Below are 19,536 nucleotides of genomic sequence, written 5' to 3'. Positions count from 1 at the left end.
AGTTATTCAGATATCCAAAAGGTTATTTAAATTGATTTTCTAGTATCGTTATTTTGCTTTAATAATTATTGGTAGATTTTTAAATAATTAAGATGTAGTTACTTAAGTGTAATTTTTTTTTTTTAATTTTATAAACAGGGATATGACAGATCTTCGACCATGTTAACATTGGGGCCTTTTAGAAATTCTAATTTAACTGAACTGGGTCTGCAAGAAATAAAGACTATTGGTTATACAAGCCCTAGGAGTAGGACTGAAGTCAATAGGCAGTGCCCTGGAGAAAAGGAATCTGTGTCAGACCTTCAACTGGGACTTGATGCCATCGAGCAAACTGCCTTACATAAAACTATGGAAACACCTACACATGACAGGACTGATTCTAACAGCCAACTGGAATCTACGCACTCTGGACGGGGTACAATATATTCTTCCTGGGTAAAGAGTCCTGACAGAACAGGCGTTAACTTCTCAGTAAACTCTAACTTGAGGGACCTGACACCCTCACATCAGTTGGAGGTTGGAGGAGGCTTCCGAATAAGTGAGTCAAAGTGCCTGATGCAGGATGATACTAGAGGCATGTTTATGGAAACACCTGTGTTTTGTACTTCAGAAGATGGGCTTATATCTGGTTTCGGACGGACCGTTAATGACAATTTGATCGACGGAACTTGCACACCCCAGAATCCACCACAAAAGAAAAAGGTTACAAATTTAACAATTTATAGTCCTTTAATATTGGTTTTGTTTTTATTTTTTTCAGACTACCTCTGAGGGTAATTAGCACTTATACTATTACTTAAGGCATTCATATTTTAGTTATTCAAGTACAAATTTTTGATATGTATACATTTTTAAACCTTTTTTAAGTGTTCAGATAATTAGAAAATGTTCATAGAGAAATAAATCATTCTAGTATGGAAAATTCTTATAAAGGAGCATGGCTTCTGTGATTGAAACCTCAAGATAATTTATTTCATTCAGAGGGTAACTTTTTAAAATAACTACTTCCCAACCAAACAGAGTTGTATATTTGTGTTACTACCTTTATTTTACATAGAGGAGGCAGCCTTATAAAGAAGAAATGCTTCTTTCCTCATTATTTATAGGCCATGGATATAAATAAGAGCATTTAGAAAATATAAGTGTTATATAAATAATAAATTCCCTGATTAACCACCATTACTTGGTTGGCAGACAGGGAGACAATTAGAATGCCTTATTTCAGAGGAATGGTAGAAACGACACTTATTTTATTTGTTAATAGGCTTATTGCTTGATAAGTCAAAGAATTTTAGTGATGTGTGCTTTTAATTTTTATAACAGAGTCCAGTTGGCAACTTTGTGGGAAGCAATGTAGTATAGTGGAAAAGAGCACGGGCTTTCAAATAAGACCTAGGTTCGAATCCCGGCTCCAACACTCACCAGCTGTGTGACCTTGAGTGAGTGAGTTACTCAATTTCCTCATCTGTAAAATGGGGATGATAATATACCTATTTCATAGGGTTGTTGTGAGGATTAAATGAGATAATGTATGTAAATCATCTAAATACAATGCCTGATATATAGTAGGCATTTGATAATTGTTAATTATTTTTTGTTCAGAATCAAATTATTTTACATAATTTTCCTAATATAAATATAGTAATTCTCTTTAGAAAAAAAAGAATAGATTGACCTTGACATATGATACGAGAGTAAAAGATTTGCTTTTCCTTATCTTTCTTAAGGTTTCTCTATTAGAATACCGAAAAAGACAACGTGAAGCTAGGAAAAGTGGCTCTAAGGCAGAACACTTTTCACTGGTTAGTGTATCACCTCATGCAAGTGGAAACTTGAGCAACAACAATGGTGATGGGTGTGCCAACAGGAGTGAAAATGGGGAGCAGGTAGAAAGCACTGCTAGCCTACCTTTACCAACACCAGCTACAGTTTATAGTGCTACTTCAGAAGAAACCAGCAATAACAGTCCTGTTAAGGAGGTTTCTGCCAGTGAGAAGAATGAACCAGTTCAGTGGTAAGCCTGTTTAAAAAATCTAATTGTTAACTTTAGAACTATAAGTGGTACACCTAATAATTAGTCTTCATTATTTGTAAAGATTTTAAGTATGCTATTCTGAAAAGAACAAGCTTTTGTTAATGAACCATCTTCCTATCTGTTCTCCCAAGGCTAAGGAGATAGAGGTTTGTGGACATAATTTCGAAAGATCATCTTTGCTGATGTATTTTACTGTATATTTGCCTGTGTTGCAAAGGTCCATTGTGTTTACTCCTTGATTATGTTTACATTTTCACATAAGTCTTCCTCTCCAAAGAACCTTTATCATAGTCAGCATCCTGGAATTTCTTTACCAGTTATCTTGAAAGAACAATCGAGTTTAGTGTTTCTTCAGATGGAGTAGAAAAAGTTAGATATAGGATGGGTCTTAGCAAAGGGCGGGAGGCCACATTCACTTTGCTTGTTGGTCTCCTTACAAGCCTGAGAGCTTCCTGCTAGCTGTATAGTCAGACACAAGATAATGTGTAAAGGGTACATTTGATAGCTTTGGTAATCTGGAGTGATAATTCTGAATGTTAATATACTACCTTCCAACTTCTCCCCCAGCTCCGTGCCCTCCTCTTTTTCACCACCCCCTGCCTTTTCACAAAGAAATCACTTAAGACAAAGGAATAGAGTCCAATTGAGTACTCCAAATGAGGATAAAATCTGTTTTGAAAGCTGAAAGCTGTTAGACAAAGTGTTTTCAAAGTTTAACACCAAGGTGCTTTCCCAGAAGGGCAAAAGCCTTGCTCTGAGAGGACATGTTTTAACTATCAAAGGACATACTCTAGCTGGCAGTAGCTTCTTTGAATTGATGATAGGATTTTATTTTAAAGGACTGCCTCAACTTCAGTAGAGCAAGTGAGAGAAAGGAGTTACCAGAGAGCTTTACTTCTCAGTGATCACCGAAAAGATAAAGATAGTGGTAAGTGACTTTGTTGCCAAAAGGTGGAGTCAGCTAATCACTCTGCACCCTTGTTCTCTGCAGTTCTAATGTTCTCTTTGGGTCTGCTTCTGCTTCATCTCTAGGGGGAGAATCACCATGTGTCCCATGTTCACCGAGTCATATTCCGTCTTCACCTTCATCTCATTCAAATCACATTCCCCAGTTGCAACCCAAGGGCCCAGTCCCTTCTTTCAGTGAACTTATGGAAGGTCAGTAAGCAGATGACCTATCGTGGTTATTGTTTTAAATATCTTTTTAAATCAGAAAGGAGAAAACCTTTATAAAAAGTTGGTTTGAATAGTAGAATGCACATACCTTTGTAGTATCAGAAAAAGACAATATTTATCATGGAATTTTACATTTACCATAGGTTTTTTCTGCTTTACAGATCCTGATCCTGAAAATCTAGAACCCATAACTACAAATGAATGCCCATCTCCAGATACTTGTCAAAATACTTGTAAAAGCCCTTCAAAAATGAGCAAGGTAATAACATTGACCTTGAACATGGCCATTCAGAAAAGCGGATGGTAATATGCACACAGAGATTTTTCTGCTATACCAAGTATCAGTTTGTGGTATCTGGGCACTTTTCTTTGAAAATTTGACCAAACTTTCTAATGTGCTAAATGTACTTAAGTAGCTTATTTTTTCCAAGAGCCAGAACTCTATTCTTTTTGGTGTCTAGGAAATTCATTGTTTTTTTCATTAAGTTTAACCACTTAGTCTTCTAAAAACAAAATGTCAAGTTACATTCACTTAAAAGGAATGCTGTCTCTATCCTGGATCATAAAGATGTGATAATCTAATGTGGCAGTATCTTTGGAAACTAAAGACGAGGAATCTGAGATTGATTTTCTTGTTCCTTAAAGAACATCATATAAGTAGTCTTGTACTTGGATTATTTACATTTGAACAACATAAAAAATATTACAACCAAAATGGTTTCAGGGAACAAGTTTACTTTTACCCAAAGCAATTATGATTATGTTGGGTATAGAAATTTCAGTTATGGATTTGAAACTTGCTAAGTCTAGGGTTATTAGAGTTCTTGCAGAATAAGGCTCAAAAAACAGGCTTCATTGCTTGGGGCGGGGGGAAGCAGATTAAATTTAAAAATCTATGATTTCCTTAACTTTTCTTCAATAAAAATTAATTCGGGGAATTCAGTTTAAGCTTATTACTAGAACTTGTTGAACTACCTAAATATCCCATGCCTCTGTAATTGACTTCTCAAAACTTATTCCTTTAAGTAACATTAAATACCAACATAACATTTTTATTTCTTAAATTTATGTAAATAGTTTATATTTGTTTTCTTTTCATAGCCTGCTTCACCGGGACCTGTAATCCCTCTCCAACCACATGGGAAAATACTCACAAAACCAGATTCCCATTGGGAGGCAACAGTTATTGTGTCAGAAGCTGAGAATGGTGTTCACCTGAAAACCGAACTCCAACAAAAACAGCTATTAAATAACACCCAGGCACTTTCAAAGAATCATCCTCCTCAGCCACTCGTTCGTAATTCATCTGAGCAACTTTCACAAAAGCTGTCTTCTGCACCAGTGAAGTTGCATTGTCCTCCATCACCTCATATAGAAAATCCTCCAAAGTCATCGACGCCTCACACGCCTGTCCAGCATGGTTATCTTTCACCAAAGCCTCCTTCACAGCAGTTAGGATCTCCATACAGGCCTCATCATTCACAGTCACCTCAAGTTGGAACACCTCAGCGAGAGCCTCAGAGAAACTTTTATCCAGCAGCACAGAACCTTCAAGCCAATACACAGCAGGCAACTTCTGGAGCATTATTTACACAGACACCCTCAGGACAATCTACAGCAACATACAGTCAGTTTAACCAACAAAGTCTGAACACCGCGGCACCACCACCCCCACCCCCTCCGCCTCCTTCTTCTTCGTCTTATTATCAAAACCAGCAGCCCTCTGCGAACTTTCAGAATTATAATCAGCTTAAAGGTAGTCTTTCCCAACAAACTGTGTTTACATCAGGACCAAATCAAGCACTTCCAGGCACCACAAGCCAGCAAACAGTTCCAGGACACCATGTTACTCCAGGGCATTTTTTGCCTTCTCAGAACCCTACTATTCACCATCAAACTGCTGCTGCTGTGGTCCCGCCCCCTCCTCCCCCACCGCCTGCTCCAGGACCACACCTTGTACAACAGCCGAGTTCCCATCAGCAACACTCTGTAGCACATGTAGTAGGGCCTGTTCACGCTGTCACCCCTGGGCCACATATTCATTCTCAAACTGCTGGACACCATTTGCCACCACCCCCTCCACCTCCTGGTCCTGCCCCTCATCACCATCCACCACCCCATCCTTCCACAGGACTCCAAGGTCTACAAGCACAACACCAGCATGTTGTAAATTCGGCACCGCCCCCACCACCACCTCCTCCGCCTGCCAGTGTTTTGGCTTCTGGGCACCATACTACATCAGCTCAAGCCTTACATCATCCACCTCATCAAGGACCTCCACTTTTTCCTTCCAGTGCTCATCCAGCTGTACCACCATATCCCTCACAAGCTACACATCATACCACTTTGGGACCGGGAGCCCAACACCAGCCTTCTGGAACAGGGCCACATTGTCCGTTGCCGGTCGCAGGTCCTCATATCCAGCCCCAAGGACCAAACAGTATTCCAACACCTACTGCTTCAGGGTTCTGTCCTCATCCTGGCTCTGTGGCCCTGCCACATGGGGTTCAAGGACCTCAGCAGGCATCTCCAGTACCTGGACAGATTCCAATTCACAGAGCACAGGTGCCACCAACATTTCAGAACAATTATCATGGTTCAGGGTGGCATTAAAATGGACTCCAAAAACATTTTTTAAAATGTTCTGTAAAATAAACTGTATATTTCATATGTACCTATTAAGGTACTTTTTAAAGCTTGTACATGAAACTTTGTATAAAAAAAAAAAAAAACACCAGTGCTCTTTCATTGTATCTTTCCCACTTTTGCTTTTTAAAATTTCTTTAAAAATGTGCTATTAAGCCAGTATTAGGTATCTTTATTTTGTTAAGTGAACATTCCAGCTGTGTTTCTGGCAGTAGAATTGATGCTACATCTTTAAATTTTATTGTTGCAGTTAAATTCATTTAGTGGATGTTTTTCTATATTATTTTATACATATGCATTAAGTACAGAGCTAAGTAATGGCACTATGAGGATTTTCATTTTTTTCTGTCAGCAGTTCTGTGAGTGCATCTTAGATATAAAAATGCAATACAGATTTTTATAGTTTGGTGTGGACATGGCTCATTTTGTTTTATCGGTTATTTGCAAGCAAAATGTAATTTAATGTATAGATGATTTTTAATGTCTCCTGACAAACTGTAAATAACTGCATTCTTTTGCGTATATAATTGCTTACAGCTTTTCTCATTTGATATATAGCATTGTACATATGACAAGTCTTTGCAAAACTGTGTGATCTTTGTGAAAGTAGTACAGTATATGGCCTTTAATTTCTTTTTTATTTTAAATATACTGTCACATTGAAGCACTGGTTGGGCATTTTAATTCATGTTAATAAATCACAATTATGTCAGTTTTACCAAATTGTCCTGTACAACTTCTGAGATTGGGGTCTCTTTAAGCAAGTGTTTTTACAAAAGTTACATTTTCCAGATAGTTTATAAGGAGCCTTCCATTTTATTCAGCGACTACTACCTCATCTGGACTATAGCAAGCATCAGGAGGCAGTAAGGGTTGTTCCTGTAATGTTCCTACTTACCATTTTTGCAGGAGCAAGAGCCATAAGAAACCATATTATGTAAAAGCTCTGTACGTTTACTTATTTGTGACATACAAAATGAACCATACCATTAAAGCATTACACATAATAGTTCTAAATTATAACGTACAACTATTTGAAAATATGGAGTAGTTTGCCTAAAAACAGGAATATCTAATTTGTACATTTTAAACGACTGAAATGTCCTATAGATTAATCAAAATTATTTGAAAACCTTAAATTAACATTTACTGTAAAGCTATACTATTTTTAAAAATAGGGAATTTTTAAAATTTGTTTTGGGTATACAAAATTAAAGGAAAAAGGCATCTTAGATCTCTCAAGTGAAATAAAAATGGCTTCTCAAGTGAACACTTTACTGCTAAAATGTAAAATGGTAGTTATTTTGGAAAATAAAAAAATTCTTATTTTTGTCTTCTACCTCTCAGGAGGAGTAAGCATAACCAGTAGAAATGACAGTTTTTGAGTCAACACATTTATCATTAGCCAATTACTTGACATAATTTGGCACAGTATTCAAAAATTCTGTGCATCAGAGAAAAAAGACTAAAATGACTTGAGATTTGACAGTATTGTAACTCATGTTTTTCACTTTTAATTTCTATTTCCTTTTAAAAATTAACTATTGATAATACATTAATACAGCTGCATTTAGGAATCCTAATCAGCTTCACGTTTTAAAAGAACTTAGGTCAACTTTACCATCCTTTATCAAACAAAATTCTATTTATGGTATTCGCTAAAGAAACACTTGTCTAAGATGATGTCTTTACATCATCCATCCCCTGATAGTTTCAAAAAGAAAAAGTTAACTCGCATAGTGAAACAGCAATATTCATCTCTTTAAAGGATTTTTAATTCCTCAGTTTTAAATTTGCCCACTACATAAATAATGTATACAGAAGCTTTTCTATAAACTGAAGAATCTTATATAATTCTTTGTCTCCTTAATGAAGGATACATACACTCTCAAATACTTCCTCTGCCAAAATTTCATAAAATTAAAAATTAATGGAAGAAAAAAGTGGAATTTAAGAATTTCAACTTGTAGATACAAACTGAAGTTCTCTACCCCCAGTAAAAACAGGTTTTTTTTTTTCTGTTAACTAGTTATGTATGATCCAGTTATAGGAAGAAGTTAATAAATCAGTTTTCACCTAAAAAAGTATGCTTTTTTGAAGCTCCTATATCCATTTTTTCTCTGCCTTTGGGCAGTTCTAATTTCCAGACAGCCAGCTTCTGAATTTGCTATAATCACATAAGTGATCCATTGCTTGTCATTTTCCATGAAGACTTCACATGCGACTAGAGAAAGGAAAAGATAGAGCATTCAACCAAAATCACTGAGCTGGCTACAGTGTTTTGCATAACGTGGTTCTCACTTAGCTTATATGCATTATCGTAAAGCTACCAAGAACCGGGTGAAAACCATATTAAATACAAATGTATATTCCTTCTAGAACAATTGATTTTTACACTGTAAACTATTTGTTATTTTATCATAATGGACAGACCATTAACAAAAATCTTGTTTACTTCCCAACAGCCAAAACTGCATTAGACAAATTTTCATTACAGTGAGCTATAGCCTTGATAAAAATTCTTAGAGAACACATAAATGTACTCTGTGGTTCTTGTAGAATGGTTCCTATGGAAATGGTGGATACCATCACTGGTCTACAGCCACCATCTGTCATTGAACTTAATGTAACCTATAGCCTCATTAAAAAACGTAGAAGCACATTTCATAAATGAATGGTATGTTCAACCTCACAGTGATATGTGATATAATGCTAACTCTTAAGAGGATTATGTGTCTTGTTCCCTCACAGTAAACAGTTATAAAAAAAAGTTTACAATGCTCAAACAAAATGTAATTAATATGTTTTTGATGAAACATGAATGAAAAGGATCTTTGAAATTCTAGGTATTAATTTTACACTACAGAATCTTTTCTAAATCTGTATTCTATACCCTCACAAAACAATGAATGATTTCCTTATGATAAGCCTTAATTTATGTTATAGAACTACATTTCCTGAAACAGAAATGTTGATATTTCCTTTAATTGGGTTACTACACTAAAAGGATAGCGAATGTTTGTTAATTCTATCGCTTCAAACATAGGCCAATGACCAAGGCAATGTCTGGAAAAAAAACCAAGAACACTTTAATTTTTAAGACAACTGCAAGCACCTCAAACAATGGATTATTGTTACAACACTTGTTATCTTTTCACAATCTAGTTATTGCAAAGGCATATGGATAAATGTTAATGGACAAGGTCAAGAAAAAAGAGGCACCTTAATGAATGTAAAATTAAAAAAAAAAAAACTGGCATTCAATCCACTGACTTCTAGAAGAGGCTAAATATACCTCTGTATATTACATTCTAAAATTGTATTGCCTACTATGGTTTGTGTCCTGGTTTCTACAATTTTAAGGAAATGCATAAACAAAATTATGTGCAACCTACAAAGGGAAAATCATTTTCTCAACTTCAATGCATGGAAAGACAATCAAAAAACTAGTAAAATTAGTTGTAGCCACACATAAAACTGCCTATGGAATGAACGCAATCACTGTTACCTCTGAGACGTTAGTAGTATTCTGCCCAATGCACTGCACACTGTATATGCCACGCCTTGGTTCTAGACAAACACGAACAAGATTTTCCAAAAAAATATATATTTTCATTCCACACGCTGAACATGTTTCTCTTGTCCAGTTTAATCTATGTAGAGTTTTAACTTACAGTGCTTGGAGGAGGCAACACCACATGGTACCGGGCCATCGCATTTTTAAAGAGAAATTGCTGTTTTTCTTTAAAAGTGTTTTTAAAATATGCAAAAATAGGAAGGGGAGTGCTAAACTATAATACATACTCTAGAATGAGAACCATGTATTTTTCTTTAAAGTGCCATATAGGGAATGATATAACCCAGAGCCACTTTGTTTAAAATCCAATGAAAAAGGATTATTATGGAATGAAAAGTTTGCACAACTTCCTGGAGCAAAGTCGGCTACATGCAACTCAGGCTACAAAGCACTCAGGACTTGGTAGCTTTTCTGAATTTGGAGTCCCCATCCCATATTTAATGGAAATTAACATTTACAGGGTACATTTACATACACTATAATACAGGAATGATGTCCCTTTGCCATAAGATAAACTTGTACATTTCCTTGCTATTACTTGGTTCCAACTTGATAATTTCTTAAGATTGTAAATTATATAGTACTCGGCTAAAATATTTCTTCATAAATAGTTACAAAACCTGCCAAAACACAAGGGGAAAAGTATTTTTCGTTCAAAAAAACCTGACATTTGAATGTCACACAAGAAACAATGCTTAGAGACATGTTATTGTTTCCAGAAGAGAGTGGGTCAGTAACTACTAAGCTGAAAACAAAGACTACCCTTCCCCAGGATCACAGTGCACAAAAGCAAAATGTCAATCGACAGTACCTCAAAGCAAAATAAAGGTCTGAGGATGAAGCCAGCTCACTTGTAATCCTGTTAAAGAATGAGAGTCACCGTTTAGGTCCAATGTACTGGAAAACATTTGCTAGCTCAGAATGCTATATTTGTAGAATCTGCTAAGAATTCAACCAAGGATGCCGAAGGCATTCGCCAGCTGAGGCTCGCTTTTCTGGAACCATTTCTAACATCGGGATCAGGAAATCTGTAAACTGTGCAGCATCTTCATGGGGCCACCCATACTTTTCCACAAGTACATCAAAGAGGCTCCAGGGCTTCAGCTTGGTGATGTGCCGCAGTTCTCCTACAGGGAAAAACAGGCACTGTCAAGAAAGCTCCAGATGTGCATTTCCCACTGATGGTCCAGGCAGGTTCAAGGAAGCAGATACCTACCTGCTCAATATTATGCAACAACAAAGGTGGCTAACTTTCCTCCTCAAATAATCATTATATGCATATGTGTGTCACATTTCAAGTAAGTTTGACAAATGTAAATAGGCATTAACTTAAAAGAAAATATTTCATTCACATCAGTCCTAAGTTTCATTAAATGCAGCCTGTTGAATGCACTCAAAATGTTTTCCTTCGCAAAGACTGACAGGGGCACTCTCACTCCAACTTGTTATCTTTTGCAGTCTGCAAATTTGCTTGAAGAATAAAAACTTGAAAGATACACACGATTTAAACTCCTTGGATGACTATTTCACATGTTACCATGCAAAGAACAGTGCTATCTGAGAGAAGTTTCTGTGGTGGTAGAGATGTGCTTTACCTGTACTGTCCACTATGGTACTTGCTAGCTATGTGGCTTCTGAGTACTTGAAATGTGATTAGTGTGACTTTCAAGGTATATGCCCACAAGTAGCCAGTGGCTACTATTCTAGATGACACAGACAGCTCTAGCCACCAACCTAAATCAAATACTATCCATTTCTACATATTTGTTGAAGAATCTAAGATACGAGGACATCAATTTGTAAACCTGGAAGTTACTCTTTTCAAAATGTGCTAGCTGCAGTATAAATACAAGCAGCCCTGACTGACATAACAGAATGACTAACAAGCTGGTAAGGGGTCTGTAACTGTAACAGCCTTTTTCATAATAGGAGAAAAGTTACTTTTAAGCCAGATCGCCAAAAGGTCCACATAATTTACATTGTGACTAACTAGATTACCTGTTGAAATTTTCACAGGACACCTCACCCCTGCCCAAAGAGAGGCCTCCTTGGGTGTCCTTAGTGGCTGCCCCAGCAGCTTCCACAGTCAGGCTGCACCCCATTTCCCACACCCTCTCGGGCCCAGAGCAAGCCAGAGTCCTGCAAGTAGCAGAGAGTGGAGGCATGTAAGCACTCGATGGGCACCCCTCATACAAGCGCCAATTTCTCCCTTTCTCCTATTATAATTTGACCAACATAGTGAATTTTCTCATGATGTGCATTACAGACCGGTCTTCCCAGAAGGCTTAGTTTGTTTCACCCATTTATTCAACTCAGTTTAGAAACACATCCTTTCTCTTTAGTCATAGAGAAAATAAATGAACAATACAGAAAATTACAAACACAAGATAAATGACCTGAAATCCCACCCTCAAGGACTTTTCTTTTGGCCTCTACTCTTTCCATGTATGCTCTTAAAAAATGCTACGTCTACAGAATTGTAATCATGGTGTGTACAGAATTCTAAATTAAAAAATCATTAGAGAATGTTTCTTGTTAAAGGAGTTGGTGTACAAAATAAGCTTCTGGCTCCAATGTGAGGCTGGGGATAGAGTTAAGCGTGGCTTTCCAGACAATAGGTCAGGTCTGTTTTCTTAAGGGAGATGGACATGCTGTCTTAGAGGAAGCAGTGTTCCCTCCTGAGGAAGGAAACAGTCTCCATGAGAGCAAAGTCAAAGGGCAATCACAGAACGTTCGTCTCCTTTAACCTGGAAATTCCAGTTCTAGGAATCTGCCAAGGAAAATAAACCTTGCCACCCACCAGCCTATCCCCAGAATATGCTCACTGCAAAATATATACCTGCACAATTTCAAATGCTCATAATAGGAGAATGGTATTTAAAAACAAAAATCAACCATGGTACATCCATTCAATGAATATTGTCTAATGTTACTTAATAACGGGGGGGGGGGGCGGGGGGGAATACATGGAATACATGGTACAATACTTGGTAGTAAGAGAATAGAAGTCAAAACTATGTTCTACACATGATCACAAGAGTGATCTTCAAAGTGCCCATAAAGAAGGAAAGCAGGTGGCCCTAAACACCAGCTCTGTTAGAAAGTTGTTTCTCTCTCTCTCTCTGCATTTTCTATAACGCAGCTCTATTGATTTTATAGTGACTGTCGATGTCAACAGAGCAAGGCTAAAGTAAACTGAGAAAGCTCACACAAAGCATGCCTAAATAAGTCCTCTGGAAGGGGAGAGAGCTTTATTTACATTCATCTATTCTGACCTGCAATAACTACTCTCCGGGTTTGGGGATGAATGCAACGGCCCAGAAGCACTGTCTGCTCAGAGCAAAGGAATGCAGTTCTGAGAATGCCAGAGTTTTGTTTTTGTTTTACTCTTTTAATTAAAAAAAAATTTTAATTTTTCGATTACAGTTGGCATACGATATTATTTTAGTTTCAGGTGTACAACAGTGATTAGACACTTATGTAACTTACGAAGTGATCACTCACCATGATAAAGCTAGTACCCACCTGACACCATACAGTTATTACAATATTATTATATTCTTTATGCTATACTTTACATCCCATGACTATTTTGTAACTACTAATTTGTACTTATTAATTCCTTCCCCCTTTTTACTCACCTCACCATGCCCCCTCCCATCTGGCAACCATCAAAATGTTCTCTATGAGTTTGTTTCTGTTTTGTTTGTTTATATTCTTTAGATTGCACAAGTGAAATGATATGGCATTGGTCTTTCTCTGTCTTATTCCACTTAGTACAATATCCTCTAGTTCCAACAATGTTGCTGAAGATGGCAAGATTTCATTCTTTTTTTTTATGGCTGAGTCACATTCCATTGTATATATGTACCACCTCTTCTTTATCCATTCATCTACAGATGGACACCCAGGTTGCTGCCATAACTTGGCTTTTGTAAATAATGCTGGAATGAATATATGGATTCACATTCCCCTTGGTAGTGTTTTAGGTTTCTTCAGATAAATACCCAAAAGATGGGATAACTGGGTCCTTCTTTGTCTCTTGTTATAGCCTTTGTTTTCAAGTCTATTTTGTCTGATATACATATTATTACCCAAGCTTTTTTTTTTCATTTCCATTTTCGTGAACTATCTTTTTCCATCTCTCTATGTCTGTGTGTCTTTCAATCTGAAGTGAGTCTCTTGTAGGCAGCATATGTAGGGGTCTTGTTTTCTTATCCATTCAGCAACCCTATCATTTGATTGGAGCATTTAACCATTTACATTTAAAGTAACTGTTGACAGATACGTAGTTACTGTCATTTGATGATTCCTATTTTTGCTTTTTTTTTCTTTTTTTAAATTTATTTTAATTTAATTTAATTTAATTTTTTTCTTCTTCCTCTTCTTAAAGAAGTCCAACATTTCCTGTAATACTGGTTTGGTGGTGATGAACTCCTTTAGCTTTTTCTTCTCTGGGAAACTCTTTATCTGTCCTTCAATTCTAAATGATAGCCTTGTTGGGTAGAGTAATCTTGGTTGCAGTTCCTTGCTTTTCATCACTTTGAATATCTTCTGCTAATTCCTTCTGGCCTGCAAAGTTTCTGTGGAGAAATCAGCTGACGGTTTTATGGGAATTCCTTTGTAGATAACTAATTGCTTTTCTCTTTCTGCTTTTAAGATTCTCTGTCTTTAAGCTTTGGCATTTTAATGATGATGTGTCTTCAAGTGGGTCATCTTGTTGGGGACTCTCTGAGCTTCCTGGGCTTGTATGTCTATTTCCTTCACCAGGTTAAGGAAGTTTTCAATCATTACTTCTTCAAATGGATTTTTAATTTCTTGCTCTCTCTCTTCTCCTTCTGGTACCCCTATCATGTGAATTTACATTTAATTCAATGGTATACTTGATGTCATCTCAGAGGTCCCTTATACTATCCTCATTTTTTTGGTATTCTTTATTCTTTTTGCTATTCTGATTGGGTGCTTTCTGCTACCTTATCTTTTAAATTGGTGATTCGATCCTCTGCTTCATCTAATCTACTGATTCCTAAGGATGCCAGTTTTTATACTAACTAAAATCCATCAACAGGCATCGAATCAAGTACACTCTTCAGTGAAAAGAAATTTGACCCCATAAATGACAAAATCTGCATAGTAATAGCAATGAAAACAATACAGTGCTGGGAGGCTATGAAAAACTATTTACTCAGACCTAACTAGCAGTACTGTAAACTGATAAAAACATTCTCAAAAAACAGCCTAAGATATCTTAACATACTTTTGAAGAGGTAATCACAGACAAAAAATTGTATTTGCAAATATGAGGTCTGTAATAGGGCAATATGCAAAATAATCCTAAGTACAATAAGTACTATATACATAATATAACAATATAAGAGAATACTGAATTGTCTCTAAAAATATGTAGATATGTAAGTAGGTGGAAAAGCTCCATAATACCAAGAAAAAAACAAGAAACAAACTTGCCTATGATTATATGTACAAATTCTTAAATCTTACATTTAATTCAATGGTAAGAGGAATGCCATCTTACAAATAGTTGATAAAGGTACTTAAAAACAAACTCTAAGGGACTTCTGGTCAATACGGTGGAGTAGGTAACCACTATGCTCACCTCCTCTCACAACCACTTCAAAATTACAACTAAATTATAGAACTACCACCCTTAAGAATCTGAAAGATCGGCTGTCAAGAACTCCTATAAGGATATAAAGAAGCCATATCGAGACTGATTTATAGCTTTCTATTACTCTCTCTTTTATAAATTCTACCAGGAAAGTATAACCTACCAGGAAAATAAAGTTCTTAAAAATAATCCCCACTCCCCTTGAAAACCAAACCCATCCTAAGTTCCCAAATTTGTATATCTACTGATAGCAGTAATGCCAACCACAGGCTCATCTAATGAGTAAGGGCCGAGTCCACTTACCAGCTCCAGTTCTGCGTATAATACACAAGAAACAACCACCTTGACTACCACCACTTATAAAAACATAAAAATAAGTAGCTCCCTAACAAGTTAAAGAATTTTTGCCTTAATAGTTTTTTCTCCTAGGAAATTATACCAAGATGTGTTTCAGTGAAACAAACTGTGGAAATAACTAGACACTTAATTGTGACAGTCTTTACTTTTTAAACCATTTCCAAACTTACTTTCTTACACAGAATACTGAGTATCACTTAACCCTGCGTCTCGGCATTGGCTCTCACACCCATGCATGCAAACAAGAGACCAGCAAGACTACTTACTAGATAGATGGGTGCCCTGCCACCACTGCTGTTCTTAGCAGCCTCTAGGCCACCTAGTCTCGCTGGGACAAAATCACCTAGACAGGCCACAGAAAAATGACAAGAAATGGGCCCTGTGGGAGGGCTCCTCCTCTCCCAGAGTAAAGGCTCTGGGAGTGACTATCTCTGCCAGTCCCAGATTATTAGGTTACTTTTTAAGGAAAAAAATTAAGTACTTCCATTATACTTTTCTTAAATATTATTTTAAGTGATTTGTGAAGGGAAATATATTTTGTCCACGAAATTATAATATTCTAGAATTAAACAGATAAGCATATGAGGTTTTACACCACACATGGGGGACTATGAAGGCAAATCTTGGTACTATATCTTTCAGGGAAATACTGGTAACTAGAAAAAAAAAAACATGATATAAAATATATTAGAATAAATTTCAATAGTATATACATAGAAAGGAAACTTATTAATAATTTACTAGTACAAAGCATGATGCAAAGAAATTTGAACATATTTCTACAAAGTACATGTAGGTTCATATATAGAGTTCAAAAACTGTATAAACCCTACCTACCACATATACAAAAATTAACTCAAAATGGATTGTAGACCTAAACGTAAGTCCACATACTGTATGAATGCATTTATATGAAATGTCCAGAATGGGCAAATCCATAGAGAAAGAAAAGCAGATTAGTGACTGCTAGGGACTGGGGGACTTGGGGGCGGGGAGACCATAGTGAGTGAGTACTAATGGGCACAGGGCTTCTTTCTGAGATAACGAAAATGTTCTAACATTAGACTGGTGATGGTTGCATAACTCTGAATATACTAAAACCACTGAATTGTATACTTTAAAAGGGTGAACTGAATGAGGTTTTATCTCAATAAAGCTGTTTTTAAAAACCTGGTACAAAGCATACAACAGAATAACTTTAAAAGAAACCCAATGTTGTGTTAATGCATGTGTAAAACATTTCACTAATTGGTAAATCATAATAAATAGCATGAACTGTGATAAAATTTACTTGAAACTGTTGTAACAATAATTTCATTTTTTTCTTTGCATGATATGCTCACATTCAGAATTAAATACATGATTAAAATAGTATTTCAAACCTATGATCAGCTGTGGCCTGTAGTTTATTATTTTCCAAAATGCCTTTTGCTATGTGTTGCATGTCACTGCAGGGCACAGCGTCATCACTGTCACATCCTTCTATCCTCCACAACTCTAGCTTGGGGAGCAGCTTTATTATGGAGCCTCAAACGGGGGACCCAAGTGAGTGTGAAAGGAGGTGCTACTGGGAATTACACCAGGATAATGGCCGGGGTGGGGGGGGCGGGTGCGCGCCAGGACTGCAACAGGCAAAGTGGAACAAACCATCACCCAGCTTCTAGCTCATAAAGGTTTCCATCCAAAACAAAGACTAGATACAGGTTAATGTTTTTAAATTTAATAACTAAATATTGACTGAACCTACTCTTTACCGGGCACACCCCTAATCCAGGCTCCAGGGATCCAGCAGTAAAACAGACAGACAGAACCCTTTTCTCACAGAGGTTGGCCTCTAGGAGAAGAGCTTACCACAGAGAAGAAAAATTAGACTTTTTATAACTCAGAATTAATGGTTAAGATGAAACTGTACTTTAAGTAGTTTAAAAATTTTAAGGCTCACTAGTATGAGGAAACTGTCCTAGTTTTGTCCCCAGTCAAGCTCAGGCTGAGAAGATGGGCCCTGAGCTGACCCTTCCACGTGGCCCATCTGGGTGGGCGTCAGGCACCTAACGGGACAGAGCCTGCATTTGATTTTCCACTTTAACACACAGACCCCATCTTGCTCCCTGGCCTTGCCGTGGGGGTGAAATCTGTTTCCCACCATGGGGACAGAAAGCAGGAAAACCTGCTATTCGTTCTCTTTTGATCCCTGGCTGCTTTCCAATGTGATGTAAGCAAATTAATAGTAATTTTCAGTTTTGTTTTTCTCGTTATCAGTTCTGGCACAAAGGTATTTTAGAAAAAAAACTTTTAATGGACACATTTAAGATCTCATTTTTCCCAAAATGTGTATTCGCGCACATTACTTAGGGAGGCACGCCGAAACATATCTCTTATGCAACAGGGCATGTCCCTCACCCTGACATGGTGAAATCTATTTTCATGACAGGCCCTCATTCATTCCAGTATTCCTGTGACTTGTGTAAAAACCCTAGATCCTTTCTGATTTCCAGAGTTATTATAAACAAACAATATAATCAAGAGGAACTTAAGTCCCAGTTCTCAGTCATTTTAGGAGATTTCTTACCTGGTCATAAATTCTCCCTTACACTCAAAGGAAGGTTTAAAAAAAGACTCTAGTTACCACAGTATCACCGAATTGAAGTGTTTTTGGTCTGTCTTTACCAGGAATTCCATACACATGTCAACTCTGCAGGTCACCTTCAAACAAGTGCATCAAAAAGAACTGCATACACAGGTCCTAGCACAGATATAATGACATGATGATGGAACAGTACCATCTGGGCACAGGCAGGGAAGGGTACAGACCACAAGCCAATGGAAGGGCCAATGTGAAAGCTGTCTCTCAGCACATGGGCCACTGGACAGGGAGCTCTGGGCTGAAACCAACCTCCCATTCGACACTAGTTCACCATGATGAATAAACTCATAAACCTGTCCTCTGAAGAAAGTTCCTGCCAAATGGGGTGAGGAGAGGGTTGAGGCCCACTGTTGCTTCTGGGCTGGTATTCAGCAGGCGCCGTCCCTGGAGGTTTGCGGTTCAGGCCAGTGGCAAAGCCTAACAGCAGGAGCGTATCAGGGCAGCTGCTACCCCAAGCACACGTGACCTCGCGCCGCTCAGAGCGGTCCCTTCAAATACCTCAATGTTCATGACTTCATCTTCTCACCATGCAAGGCTCTCCTTTTGTCCCTCTTCTTTTTCACCACAGTTCATAGTCTGTGTTTCCCAATCCACAGATAATGGACACAGATAACTGAGGAGCCCAGTCTCTCTAAACGGCTCCTTGCTGCAGAGGAAATGGTAAGGAGCTGTACAATTAAAAAACACTCCTTGAGTCTCTTTATTGGCTGCTGGCCCTCGCCATGCCTTACGCCCATGGTGAGAAATGAGACTCCCCACAGCCTGGTGCCAGAGCCTGCTCATCTGCCTAAGGCAGCCTCTTCACTTGGCTGGAGAAACAGGTGTTACGGCTCAGTGTCCTCTTGGTTCTTCCCTCTCCCCTCTGGAGCATTAGCAGGTCAATATTGTCCTCTATTTCCATGACAGACTAGACTGGTAGCTTGGCCACCCTACCATTCCCTCCCTTGCCCAACGCCCATCTGACAATGGTGAAGGAAATGGCTGAGGGTTCCCTGCAAGTCACCTACTGGCCAAGAGCTCCTGGGGGCCAGGCCATCTCCCACAGGTTCTGAAAACATTCTGAAATGTGGAAGAAGGGGGTCTGCCCTGATTAAAATAAACAGTTCCCAAGCCACATTGAATCCCAGGCCATAATAATCCAGAGCTTTCCCTTGCTTCAATCATTTTCAAGTAAGTTTCTGGAAGCTTCCTAAAATGAGTCTGCTTTCTCAGTAATATTGCTGTCTAGAAGTTCACAATGTTTATATTGTTTTCCTATGCATAACTTTTGCTTTGGCAGTAACATCGCTACTCTCTGTGCCACGTGCTACACAGGCACCCTTTTATACTTTCTTATTACGACGACACACTCTGAAGTTACCCCCAGTGGAACAGAGGTTCAGAGATAACATCATGACAAGAGCCCCAGTCTTACAACATGCTCAAAGTCCAGCTCCGTTCAATGGCCAAGGCATTTTACTGCCCTTAACACTACT

General features: G+C 37.8%; 2 protein-coding genes across 11 annotated transcripts in view; one reads left to right on the top strand and one right to left on the bottom strand.

The window, feature by feature from the left end:
• Positions 1 to 6,580, top strand: part of KMT2E (lysine methyltransferase 2E) — a 79,167-nt gene extending 72,587 nt beyond the window's left edge. For 4 of the 5 annotated variants that reach the window (XM_006925383.3, XM_006925384.3, XM_006925386.3 and 1 more), the window contains 6 exons: positions 139 to 702; positions 1,728 to 2,014; positions 2,875 to 2,963; positions 3,068 to 3,193; positions 3,373 to 3,470; positions 4,313 to 6,575. In XM_006925383.3, the coding sequence (XP_006925445.1) occupies positions 139 to 702; positions 1,728 to 2,014; positions 2,875 to 2,963; positions 3,068 to 3,193; positions 3,373 to 3,470; positions 4,313 to 5,824 (2,676 nt within the window). In that variant the 3' untranslated portion in view covers positions 5,825 to 6,575. Of the gene's footprint in view, positions 1 to 138; positions 703 to 1,727; positions 2,015 to 2,874; positions 2,964 to 3,067; positions 3,194 to 3,372; positions 3,471 to 4,312 lie in introns of all 5 variants that reach the window. The other variant, XM_006925382.2, reaches the window with a different exon arrangement.
• A 768-nt stretch (positions 6,581 to 7,348) lies between these two features.
• The window catches only part of SRPK2 (SRSF protein kinase 2), a 189,423-nt gene continuing 177,235 nt past the window's right edge, over positions 7,349 to 19,536 (bottom strand). For 4 of the 6 annotated variants that reach the window (XM_015599500.2, XM_015599499.2, XM_025041914.1 and 1 more), the window contains one exon: positions 10,377 to 10,561. In XM_015599500.2, the coding sequence (XP_015454986.1) occupies positions 10,377 to 10,561 (185 nt within the window). Of the gene's footprint in view, positions 10,562 to 19,536 lie in introns of all 6 variants that reach the window. The other 2 variants (XM_025041913.1, XM_006925380.3) reach the window with 1 other exon arrangement.

The sequence above is a fragment of the Pteropus alecto genome, unplaced genomic scaffold (assembly GCF_000325575.1).
Source record: "Pteropus alecto unplaced genomic scaffold, ASM32557v1 scaffold109, whole genome shotgun sequence".
In the NCBI taxonomy this organism is placed as follows: Eukaryota; Metazoa; Chordata; class Mammalia; order Chiroptera; family Pteropodidae; genus Pteropus; species Pteropus alecto.
The sequence above is the reverse complement of the archived record's forward strand: the minus strand, read 5'-3'. Positions and strand labels throughout refer to the sequence as shown.